At 42.1% G+C, this 12,512-nt stretch overlaps 1 protein-coding gene across 3 annotated transcripts in view; it reads right to left on the bottom strand.

The window, feature by feature from the left end:
* The window catches only part of LOC146577113 (protein NLRC3-like), a 560,242-nt gene that overhangs the window by 342,056 nt on the left and 205,674 nt on the right, over nt 1-12,512 (bottom strand). Inside the window, exons 9-11 of one of the 3 annotated variants that reach the window (XM_085268106.1) lie at nt 10,065-10,238; nt 2,587-2,633; nt 1,515-2,438 (exon numbers count right to left, since the gene is read on the bottom strand). The exons of the other annotated variants lie outside the window; for them this stretch is intronic. Of the exons in view, the coding sequence (XP_085124232.1) occupies nt 1,897-2,438; nt 2,587-2,633; nt 10,065-10,238 (763 nt within the window). The 3' untranslated portion in view covers nt 1,515-1,896. Of the gene's footprint in view, nt 1-1,514; nt 2,439-2,586; nt 2,634-10,064; nt 10,239-12,512 lie in introns of those variants that run through there. 3 annotated transcript variants of the gene reach the window in all.

Here is a 12,512-nt window from a genome sequence, read left to right as displayed (position 1 = left end):
CAGGCGTTCAAAGCACTTCATCACTACTGAGGTGAGGGCTACAGGGCGATAGTCATTGAGAGAAGCAGGGTGGGGTTTCTTCGGGACAGGAACAATGATGGACTCTTTGAAGCATGTGGGGATCACCGACTGAGATAAAGAGATGTTGAATATCTCAGTGAACACAGGAGCTAGCTGGTATGCGCAGTCTCTGAGGATACGACCTGGGATGCCGTCTGGTCCTGCTGCTTTCCTGGTGTTCACTCTCTTGAAGGCTCTCCTTACTTCATGCTCGGAGATGACGAGCACGTTTCCGGTGCTGGCAGTATCTTCCTGTCTGCACCCTCCTCCACCCTCAGCAGTCCCAGCATGCTGCTGTGGTGCACCCCACCCTCACTCTACACCTGAGCCACAGACCACACCCTCCACCTCAATATACACCACAGTTTTCTCTGCTGTGGAAATGAGATCAGGAGGAAATCATCATTATTATTATTTAATAAACGCTCACATTAATGTGGGCTTATTTGTTTCATATTAGAAACATTAGTTGAGTGTTTTTAGTATAAAATGGTCAAAGTCCCTCTTTTTGCTCCTCCCCTCACCTGTGGATGGGCGGTGCTGTTACCGTGGTGACAGCTTGGATGTGTTTCAGTCCTGCCTGGTTATCACTGCAGGAATCTTTCACATTTATTACAGGTAATAACTCTGATTTTTCTGTGTATTATGAACCAAATGTATCCTGATACACACAGAGATGGATGAGCAGAGGTTTTTTTGCAGTTTATGTAGTTACTATGGACTTAATGCATACATATTATTAAAATTAGGGCTATAACAGTTGTATTGATGTATAGCAACTTGAAATGCTCCCACAAATGGCTCCACAGCATGTAAAAATATAACAAAAGCTCTGGCGGACTTGGTTCTGTGGTCAGTCTTAAAGGGTGAAGTTCAACTCTGTAATCTTCACTGTGTCACAGAGTTCAGTGAGTCCCGTTATTCACAGTATCAATCAGATCATCAGAGAACAGCTGATCAGCAATCAGTGGTGCCAACAGCGCCTCCTGTGGTGAGAGGATGCAATAATGCAATGTAGCATTTTTCCACTCAACACTTGCAGTCATGGAAACTGTCTGTTGGATCTGTGTGACGTTGCTTTCTTGGTTAGAGTTCCTCACAAATGTCCAGATGATTCTTCTAATGAGGCGTCGACCATGTTTGCAGCTCTTTGGAAGAAAACGTCGCCCTTTGCCATCCTTACTTTTCTTTGACTTCTTCAAATGCAGCTGAACTCCAGCTGGTATTTTCTTGGACTTTGCAGCTGTTTCTGGTCATCAGTTCATTCCTGCAAACCTCTGAAGCTGAACAACAATGATGCTGCATTGCTGGCTGATCCCAAAAGGTTGATTCTGTTCATCTGGACGTTTTCAGAAACGTTTGCTCACTGATCAGGTGACTTCTTCAGTCTCAGCTGACTGCAGCTTTACAAGCTTACAAACAGCACATTTGCACAATGACTGAAAGCAGCAGCACCTGATATATATGATACTAATATAATACATATACATATATAATCCATACTAATGATGAAGGAACTGAGCTCACAGTCCATTGTTCATTCAGTGAACTACTCAGTTTATTTTGGGCCTCAGAAATGCTCACTCTGTTTGTACATCACTGTCAGCAATAGACTCATTCTGCTGTGTGGACAGGAACACATGTGACATCACTTCCTGTTTGTTTGTGACTGAAGAAGTTTACAAGGAATCATTTAGAAGAGTTTCAAACATCAACTGATTGAATCCATGAATCTGAAAACGTGTTTGTGAGTGAAAGAGACAGACATGTACAGACTGAACTATCTGTTCAACAGTCAGAGTGTTTCTGTAACAGGAGACACTCTTTACACTCCACTCAGCACAGGGACACTGAGGATCCAGGAGACCAGACTGTAAACCCAGGATAAAGAGTTTGAGTGAATGTGGTGTTGAAGGTGTGGAGGTGGATCAGAGTGTCAGAGGAGACTCTGTAGAAGGACAGAGTGCCAGCAGGACAGTCCACATACACTGCTGCTCTGTTAGAGACAGAGGAGGAGGAGGAGGAGGAGGAGGAGATGGATGTTTTTATTCTATTGTGCCTGACAGACTGAGGACCATCATCAGAGCAGATCAGACTCCAGGACTGATCATTGCATCCAAACCAACAGTCATAACTGACTCCTTTCCTTCTGATGCTTCTGTAACTCACTGATATATCAACGTTTCCTCTCCACTCGAGCTCCCAGGAACAGCGACCAGTCAGACCATTTCTACACAGCAGCTGATAAAAACCATCAAATCTGTCTGGATGATCAGGATATGACTGAACCTCCTCCACACGTGTCACCTTCCTGTTGTTGTCAGACAGTTGGAGCTCTGTGTTCACTGTGTTTGTGTCGATTGTGAGTTGACAGGAATCTGATGGAGAGAACAAACACAATCCAGCTGCAGTTATTGATCCATCATCTGTTCATTGATTGACACTTTGATGATGACTCCTGACATGATGAAGATGGTTGAATGTGTGCTGCTTTGTTTTCATGAATCCCATTAAAAACACACTTACACTTCCTCAGACCTGGTCTCAACCATCGGACTCCAGCAGGCTCCACCCTGAAAGGAGGAGGGGGGTCAGAGCAGCACAGTCAGCATGCACACATGGACATTACATGGCTCTCACACACACACTGTTACACACTGAGCTCAAAGCTCGGCTCCACTGTTTTATTCAAAGAAATCTACATTTATTTATCAGCACATTTAAAAACAGCTTGAGCCAAAGTGCTGCACAGAGTAGAGAGAAAATAGGAAACATACACAGTAATGACTATAAAGACTGGTCAGGATTGAAAGCTACAGAGTACAAATGTGTTTCCAACCGGCTTTTAAAAATGTCCAGTGTTGGTGACGACCTGATGTGAAGGGCGACTGTTCCAGAGTTTGGCTGCAGCCATCGATAAAGCTCACCTCTGTTTTTACGTCTAGTTCTGGTCAGAAGCTGCTTATCTGCAGACCTGAGGGCTCCACTTGGATTCTTTTGTTAAAGAGAGATAAGATGGAGCCAATCCATTCACAGATTTAAAGACAACCAGATCTGGAAGTGGATTCTACCACGTACTGGTAACCAGTGGAAAAAGCTGGTGATGGGTCGTCTAGCACAGACCCACCGCTGGAACCAGACAATTGATGAGGGAGAGAACTGTGACAGCGCCGTTCCTTCACTTGACCTCAGTCGCTCTCGTCTGCTCCCTCGTAACACTGCTCTTTATTGAGCTTACATGAATATGCACAAGTTCATTATGACGTCTTACACAGGTATGAACAAAGAGTACCAGTCTGTGCATAGTGTGTGTGTGTGTGTGTGTGTGTGTGTGTGTGTGTGTGTGTGTGTGTGTGTGTGTGTGTCTGTGTCTGTGTGTGTGTCTGTGTGTGTGTGTGTGTGTGTGTGTTCCAGATGTGACCCTGTGACCCCAAAGCTGGTGCTAAGAGTCCAGCGGTCCCCCTAACAAAGGGCTCTTATACTTAACCAGACACAGAGTAGGTGTCCTCCTACACCAGGGGTCTCAAACTCGCGGCCCGCGGGCCAATTGCGGCCCGCAGGACGATAGTTTTTGGCCCCACCTTAATATGAAAATGTAATGTTAGTTTGATAATGTATGACACTTTACAGTGTTGTGGGCGGAGCTGAATTAACCCACCAATCAGGGTGGGATATGGATCTCAGGGGACACCAGCCGGGCTTGATGCAAGCAGGGAAACATTTCTCAATGAGTCAAAGTTCCAGCAGCGTTGCCCTGGAGTGTTTCTTTCTTTCCTGTGCCTGGCTGGCTTCCTCCTTTCTATTGGGCAAACGCCGACATTCGCCCCAGCGCGCTGCGTTCACAACACTTCAAAAAAAGTTGTTTTTTTAAGTTGCTGCCCAGCGGGACATTATACGTATATAGATTTATACACACGTCAGTGGGATTTAAAGTTATTTTTCCACAGAGAGAGATCTCATATTAACTCTCACAGTGATGCGTAGGCGGCGGGATAAAAGAAAAGTCATGAACTCAATGCAGCCCAATTTAGTCTGCAGTCACATAGCGACACCTGTTCATCGGCAACAACAGTCCCCGGTAACCCGGACTAATTATAGGGTCGCACCGTAATTTGTGGCTCCATGTTTTTATTTGCATCACTGCGTTTGCATTGCAGCAAACATGAACATTACATATATTTCAATATAATGTAAAAGCAGTCAAAACAACTAACATCAGAAACAGCTGATGTTATTTGTTATATGTCACGGTGTCATTTCCGCTTCTTTCTCCTGTAACAACAGCCCGGCGCCGTGAGCAGTCGCCTTTTTTGCGCTCGCTATCCCTGCACTTTCTACCATCTGCAAACGCCACGGTGTTCGTGTCGTCATGAAAGACATGAACATCGAGCGTAAAAACAAAGGAGACTGCTACCGGCTTTTTATCTGCCGATCGCCGTGCTACGGTTGCAAGAAAAAGAAGCAGAAATGACGTTCTCTACGCGTTGAGACGTTCCCCGTCCGTCGGCTAAACGCTTGATTGAAACTTCAATGCGACAGTGACACCAAGTAGAATTATAAATGTCACATAGCCCCAAACATGTCTTTTTCAAAGCCTGCGGTGAAGAGAAAGGTTGGTGATGAGCACCGACAATTTCAGGAAAAGTGGGAAATGCAATATTTCTTTGTTGAGCACAGGGGCACCCCGACCTGTCTTATTTGCACAGAGAAAGTTGCGCTGCACAAGGAATACAATTTGAAACGTCATTACACAACTAGACATGCTGAGCTGGATGCAAAATACCAGGGAGACGAGAGAGCGAACCGGGTTGCCAGTCTTAAAACAGATCTACTGAGGCAGCAAGATTTCTCCAAGAAAGCAACCAAAGAGAATAATGCAGCAGTCGGAGCCACGTGGTTAGTGAGATGATTGCTAAAGCAGGGAAGCCATTCACAGAAGGTGCATTTGTCTAAAAGTGCATATTGCAGGCTGCAAATATAGTCTGTCCGGGAAAGAAAGGTCAGTTTAGCAACATCAGCCTTTCTGCCAACACCGCAGCAGATCGCATTTCTGACCTGTCAAGTGACATTTATGACCAACTGTGTGAGAAAGCCAAATGTTTCAGTGTATACTCAGTCGCTCTTGATGAGACCACAGACATCACCGACACTGCCCAGCTCCCAATGTATGTCCGTGGTGTTGATGACAGTTTTGAAGTGATGGAGGAGCTGCTCACAGTAATTCCAATGCATGGCCAGACCACCGCTCAGCAGATATTTACAAGCTGTGTGATGCCATTGAGAATGTTGGTTTGCCATGGAAGAGGTTTGTTGGAATAACAACAGATGGAGCGCCATCAATGACAGGGAGGAAACATGGACTGGTGGCACAAAACAAACTGGAAGAGGAAGGCGTGGAGGAGGCCATTGCTCTGCACTGCATCATCCATCAGCAGGTCCTTTGCAGCAAATGCCTGAAGTTTGACAATGTGATGTCTATTGTTGTGAAATGCATCAACCAAATCAGATCCAGGGGCTTAAAGCACCGAAGGTTCTGTGCTTTTTTAGAGGAAATGGAGTCAGAATATGGGGATGTGCTCGACTTCACTGAGGTACGTTGGCTCAGCAGGGGAAATGTATTAAAGAGACTTTTTGAGTTGAGAGCAGAAGTGAAGCCTTCATGGAGAAGGATGGAGTTAGTGTTCCTGTGCTAACTGATCCCAAATGGCTCATGGACTCAGCTTTTCTTGTTGATATGACACATGAGCTTAATGTACTGAACAAGACGTTACAAGGCCAGGGGCAACTTGTCAGTGCTGCCTATGACAACGTGAGAGCATTCTCCACAAAACTGGCGCTCTGGAAAGCTCAGCTCTCTCAGACAAACCTTTGCCATTTCCCAGCATGCAAGGCACTCGTGGATGCAGGCACACCATTCAGTGCTGACGAGTATGTTGATGTCATTTTGAGGCTACAGGAGGAATTTGATCACAGATTTGCTGACTTCAAGACACACAGAGCCACTTTTCACATTTTTACGGACCCCTTCTCCTTTGATGTGCAAGATTCTGTGCTTCAAATGGAGCTCATTGAGCTGCAGTGCAACTCTGAACTCAAAGCAAAGTTCAGGGAGGTGAGTGGAAAAGCAGACAAGCTTGGACAATTTTTGAGAGACTTGAGCCCTAGTTTCCCTCGGCTTTCCCGAATGTTCAAGCGGACCATGTGCCTTTTTGGTAGCACATACTTGTGCCAAAAGCTCTTCTCCACTTTGAACTTCAATAAGTCCAAGTACAGGTCCAGACTTACGGATGATCATCTTCAAGACATACTGAGGGTCGCAACTGCTTCCTCCCTCAGGCCAAATCTGGCTCGGCTATGCGAGAGGAAACGCTGCCAGGTCTCTAGCAGCAAGGAGTAGGCAAGAGAAGCCATGTTCAGAAGAACAGTTCATTTTCTACAGTGTTCCATTCATGTTCAGAAGAAGGTTATAGAACTGTTAATACAGACATTTCAATCTAAATACAGCAGATATAGAAGACTGAAAGATACACACAAGTTCACTGACTAAAAATATCTTATTATTATTTTATTTATGTATTACAGATTGATTTATTTTCTTATTAATTCTTAATTTGTTTATTTATTTTTCATATTTTGTGTTAAAAAATAAAAATAAAGAGATTTGAGAAGATTGGAATTTTTTAACCATGCCTTTCTTGTGGAAAACCTAATGCGGCCCAGCCTCACCCAGACTCTGCCTGCAGCGGCCCCCAGCTAAATTGAGTTTGAGACCCCTGTCCTACACCATAAATCAGTAAGAGAGGGTACGACCTCTCTCATGGCCCCAAGTGGTGTGTGCATGCCAGAGCACTCTGGAAGGCACACAGAGTCTTTACAGACTACTCAGGATCAAACCTCTATCATTATGCAATCGATTATACAACTCTAAGCATATATGAGTAAATATTTCTAAGCATAAATGACAATCAACAATATAAACCTTACAGCTGGTTTTAATAACAGAATTCATTTGTTTCTCAAACGAGAAAGAGCTATCGAGAAACACTCCTAAATCTTTAGTTCTTAACTTTTCCAGTGGGCCAAGGTCAACATTATCTGCTAATGCTAAATAGGCTGCCGTTATTAACTAATGCTAATTTGACATGAATTAGCATTATGCACTAATGCTAACACTTACTTTTTTTAAAAATGTGAGTAGCTAATGCTAACACTATTCCCCTTAACTTTATAACAATGTGAACGGCTAATGCTAACACTCTTTTTCCTAGCATTATAACATCTGAGCTGCTAATGCTAAGTAGGCTGCCATTAGCACCTACGTCTAATTTAAGGCAAATACGCATTAGAACCTAATGCTCATATCGTTTTCCTTTGCTTTATAACAATGTGAGCAGCTACTGCTAAATAGCATTAGCTAATAACAGCAGTCTAATTTAATGCAAGTTAGCCTCATTTGCATTACAACGATGTGAGGAGTTAACGCTAAGTATGCTGCCATTAGTGGCTAATTCTAATTAGGGGTGAATAAATATTACCAGCTAATGCTAATATCGTATTCTCTTCCCTTTTAACAATGTGAGCAGCTAGTGCTAGGTAGGCTGATGCTAGCAGCTAATGCTAAAGCTAATTTAATGTGAATTAGCATCACATTAGTGAGGAGTTAATGCTAAGTAGACTGCCATTAGCAGGTAATGCTAATTTTAGGTGAATAGGAATTGGCAGATAATGCTAATACCATATTTTCTTGCTTTATAACAATGTGACCAGCTAATGCTATGTAGGTTGCCGTTATTAGCTAATACTAATTTGAGGTGAATTAGCATTATCCCCTTATGCTAACAATGTTTTTTCTTACTTTTTAACAATACAAGTAGCTAATGTGAACACTTTATTTTTTTTATTCAATTCTAATTTTTCCCTTGCGATGTGAAGAGTTAATGCTAAATAGGATGCCATTAGTGGCTAATTCTAATTTTAGATGAGAAAGCATTAGAAGCTAATGCTAATACCATATTTTCTTGCTTTATATCAATATTAGTAGGTAATGCTAAGTACGTAGCCATTATTAGCTAATGCTAATTTAGGTGAATTAGCATTATCCACTAATGCTAACACTGTTTTTGCCAACTCTTTTCCCTTGCATTATAACAATATGAGCAGCTAATGCTAAGAAGGCTGCTATTATTAGGTAATGCTAATTATTATGTGTGTTAGCATTATCCGCTGCTGCTAGCAATGTTTTATCTTACCTTTTAACAATATCAGCAGCTAATGCTAACACTACTTTAATTTCAGTTAAACCTACTTAGCATTAATTAACTTCATTTAGCATTAAGAAGTTTTTGCTATAGGCTACCATTAGTGGCTAATGCTAATTTTAGGTAAATAGAAATTGGCAGCTAATGCTAATACCATATTTTCTTGCCTTATAACAATGTGACCAGCTAATGCTAAGCAGGTGCCATTATTAGCTAATACTAATTTGAGATGAATTAGCATTATCCGCTTATGCTAACAATGTTTTTTCTTACTTTTTAACAATACGCCATTAGTGGCTAATTCTAATTTTAGATGAAAAAGGATTAACAGCTAATGCTCATACTGTTTGCTTTGTAAGAATGACAGCAGCTAATGATATGAAGTCTACCGTTATTAACTAATGCTAATTTGATGAGAATTAGCATTATCCGATAATGGTAACTCTTTTCCCCTGCATTATAACAATGTCAGGAGTTAACGCTAAGTAGACTGCCATTAGGGGCTAACTCTAATTAGGGGTGAATAATTATTAGCAGCTAATACTAATACCGTTTTCTCTTTTTCCTTATAACAACCTGAGCAGCTAATGCTAATTTGATGCGAATTAGCATTATATTAGTGAGCAGTTAATGCTAAGTAGGCTGCCATTATTAACTAATACTACGTTGACGTGAATTAGCATTATACGCTACTGCTAATACTGTTTTCTCTTACTTATTAAAAATGATAGTAGCTAATACTAATACTCTTTTCCGTTGGGTAACAACAAAGTGAGGAATTAATGCTAAGTTGGCTGCTTTTAGCGGCTTATTCTAATTAGGGGTGAATAATTATTAGCAGCAAATGCTAATACCGTTTTCTCTTTCCTTATAACAATATGAGCAGTTAATGCTAATTTGATGTAAATTAGCATTATATTAGTGAGGAGTTAATGCTAAGTAGGCTGCCATTAGCAGCTAAAGGTAATTTGAGGTGAATAAGCACTAGTAGCTAGTGCCAATACCCTTTTCTCTTGTGTTATAATGATGTGAAACGTTAATATTGTTCTCAAACAACAGAATGAGAATGAAATATTGATTCTAACAGGGCCCATAAACAGCATTAGCTTAGCAGCATTAGCTTATCAGAGTCTCCATCATGGTCACACAAATCCTTAGCGGAGCAAAGTGGCCTACTTAGCAATAGCTGCTGTAGAAAGCAAAGGGAAAACAGTATTAGCATTAGCTGCTAAATGTGCACTTGAGAACAAATCTATTGTGAATTCAGCCGTGAATGTAGTGTTTCCAGTAAGCTTCCATTTCCAAATGTTAGCTGCTCCTGTCTGCCTCTTTGTCACACACACAGACTGAAATGATTCACAGCCTTGTTTCATCCTTCTGTCAGTGTCACTGACTGTCACTGTGACTGTGGACATACAGCATGGGAAACACACACATGGCTGATACTTGTATCTAAAGTTACAAAATGTTGTCTCTGTCCAAATATTACCTAACTGTAAGTCTACTTTTAATGAAACTCTCAACATGACTTATCAGTTATCATTAATGTTCCTGCAAACAGACTCCTTGAAGACCCCCTACATAAATATCCATGTACTATCCAGCTAGACTAGTGTGTCTGTCCCTGAAAATATTCCTGCATGTGTGATTGTTCATGTCTCATCTGCAGGAAACAAACAGGAAGTGAGTGAAAGACACAGGAAATGATTCCAGCTCTTCCTCCTATATCAGACATTCTCTCCATACCTGAGAGTGTCCAGTCTCCAGCCTGGATCCTTCAGTCCAGCCGACAGAAGCTTCATTCCTGAGAGACCTGGATGATTGTAGCTCAGGTCCAGCTCTCTCAGATGGGAGGGGTTGGAGGTCAGAGCTGAGGCCAGAGAAGTACAGCCTTCCTCTGTGATCAGACAGCCTGACAGACTGCAGACACACAAAACAACAATCCATCTGTTATCCATCTCTATAGCAGCATAACTAAGTGATGGTTCAGGGTCACCTGATCCAGCTCTAACTATAAGTTTTATCAAAAAGGAAAGTTTGAAGCTGATCGTCAAAGTAGAGAGGGTGTCTGTCTCCTGAACTCAAACTGGGAGCTGCTTCCACACCCAGTCCAACATAGCCAGGCTTTCTTTGCTGCTTTGACAAAACCTCAAATCCCAGTCAGAGATGGTGAGCATCATCACAGTGATGATCATTTCTCTGTTAACCCAGGCTTTCTGCTTCAGGATCTGTGCACGCTCACAGAACAAGGAGACCTTTAAACATCATTTCACTAAATGGATGGACTGAGCTCAGCCTACAGATGAACTGGATAAATAAAGATTTGACCTCAGTGTGCTCAGTGTTCCTGTCTATTCCTAACATATTCCTAACATGATAGCTGCACTTTAGAGCTCTAAAACTGGAACTGACACATATTTAAACTCCACATGTTACTCAGTACATTCAGTTCTGACACTCGCCCACAGTCCAACAAAGGAAACATGGAGATCACATCAGTTTGTCACCAAAGTCTAATTATTCCAGAGGGCAGTGTTGATACAACTAAAGTTATTTTTAAGCAAAGTTGAGTTTTTTATTGTCGCAGTACTTCATGTCTGAAGTATCACTTAAATGCATTACACGCTGTTGATGGCAGCAAACAAACCACCCAAACAAACAGAGGTGGGAGGCTTGGGCAGACTACGTAGGATCAGCTTGTGGGAGGAGTCAGGATAAAACCAAAGAAAGACAAGCTAACAAACACCACAGTGAAGTGAGTAGCTACAAACTGCAGGCTGATTAGTGTTGTTGAAGAAGTCGGTCTGAGGAACGTTCTTAGGATCAACAAATGACGGCATGTATGAGCCTCCCTCAAGACGCACCATCACAAGAAGAACACATGAGCTGTAGAAAAAGGAGAGACTATGAAAGCCACGGCGTTACAACGTGCACCAGCTGTTGGTCTCTCTGGAGACTACTGGGCGTGGCTGGGTAACCATGGTTACTTGGGAGTTACAGTACATGATATTAATGAAGAGTGGGAGCTGCGTTCTATAGCAAACAATTTGTTATGAGGTAATCAGCTGATCTTAGTTTAACCAGAAGCCCTTCACAATAATTGCAATGCCTTTATTTTGTACAACTACCATCAGTTCGTCTGTACTGATGGTAACTTAAAGTCACACTAATGTCGTTTAGTTTCTATAGTTTATGTAGTGGAAGTATACTACAGTACCCTGATCACTGATAGGACAGATTTATGTAGATATACACCTTTGTGTTTAACATTACTGCATTATAGTACTGTGATCTTTGTCCTTATATATGGCTATATTAGCTATACTGATGTACGTACATATAACTGGATATGTAACTTATCTATTCATCTTATTTGTCATGTATTTGTATTGTGTACTTCCTTTTTGTAAGAAACCACACACATGATCACAGCCGCAAGAATCAATCAGTGAAAGAATAAAGTGTCTCAAACCAAACCTTAAGCTCTTTATTCCACATGCTGGGATCATTTGGCCTTCAGTGGTGTTCTGGCTGACACACCGGAGTGACCAGAGTGCTAAAGAGTGAATCGGACACACCAGTGTCATCTCTGATATCTCCACTACATTTAATCGTCCTTCAGCTTGTGGCTGCCGTTAGCTGGTCTGCTAGTTAGCTGATTTGCTATTTAGCCGGTGTGCTAGTTAGCTGGTGTGCTAGTTAGCCGGTTCGCTAGTCAGCTGGTGTGCTGACCAGCGAACCAGTAGGTTACAAGATGAGCTTGTCTGTCTGATGAGCCAGCTCTCTCTGTCTTGGTCATTTTGTCCTTGGGCAAAACCTAACCTACCACTACAACTGTAGCTTACCTCCACCAGTGTGTGAATGTGAGAGTGAATGAATACAGGGAGTGCAGAATTATTAGGCAAATGAGTATTTTGTCCACATCATCCTCTTCATGCATGTTGTCTTACTCCAAGCTGTATAGGCTCGAAAGCCTACTACCAATTAAGCATATTAGGTGATGTGCATCTCTGTAATGAGAAGGGGTGTGGTCTAATGACATCAACACCCTATATCAGGTGTGCATAATTATTAGGTAACGTCCTTTCCTTTGGCAAAATGGGTCAAAAGAAGGACTTGACAGGCTCAGAAAAGTCAAAAATAGTGAGATATCTTGCAGAGGGATGCAGCAGTCTCAAAATTGCAAAGCTTCTG

This window comes from Mchenga conophoros, linkage group LG3, assembly GCF_057382185.1.
Source record: "Mchenga conophoros isolate Kocher_MC1m ecotype Shallow Benthic linkage group LG3, M_conophoros_male_GT1.1, whole genome shotgun sequence".
Lineage (NCBI taxonomy): Eukaryota > Metazoa > Chordata > Actinopteri > Cichliformes > Cichlidae > Mchenga > Mchenga conophoros.
This window is presented reverse-complemented; position numbering and strand designations above follow the sequence as displayed.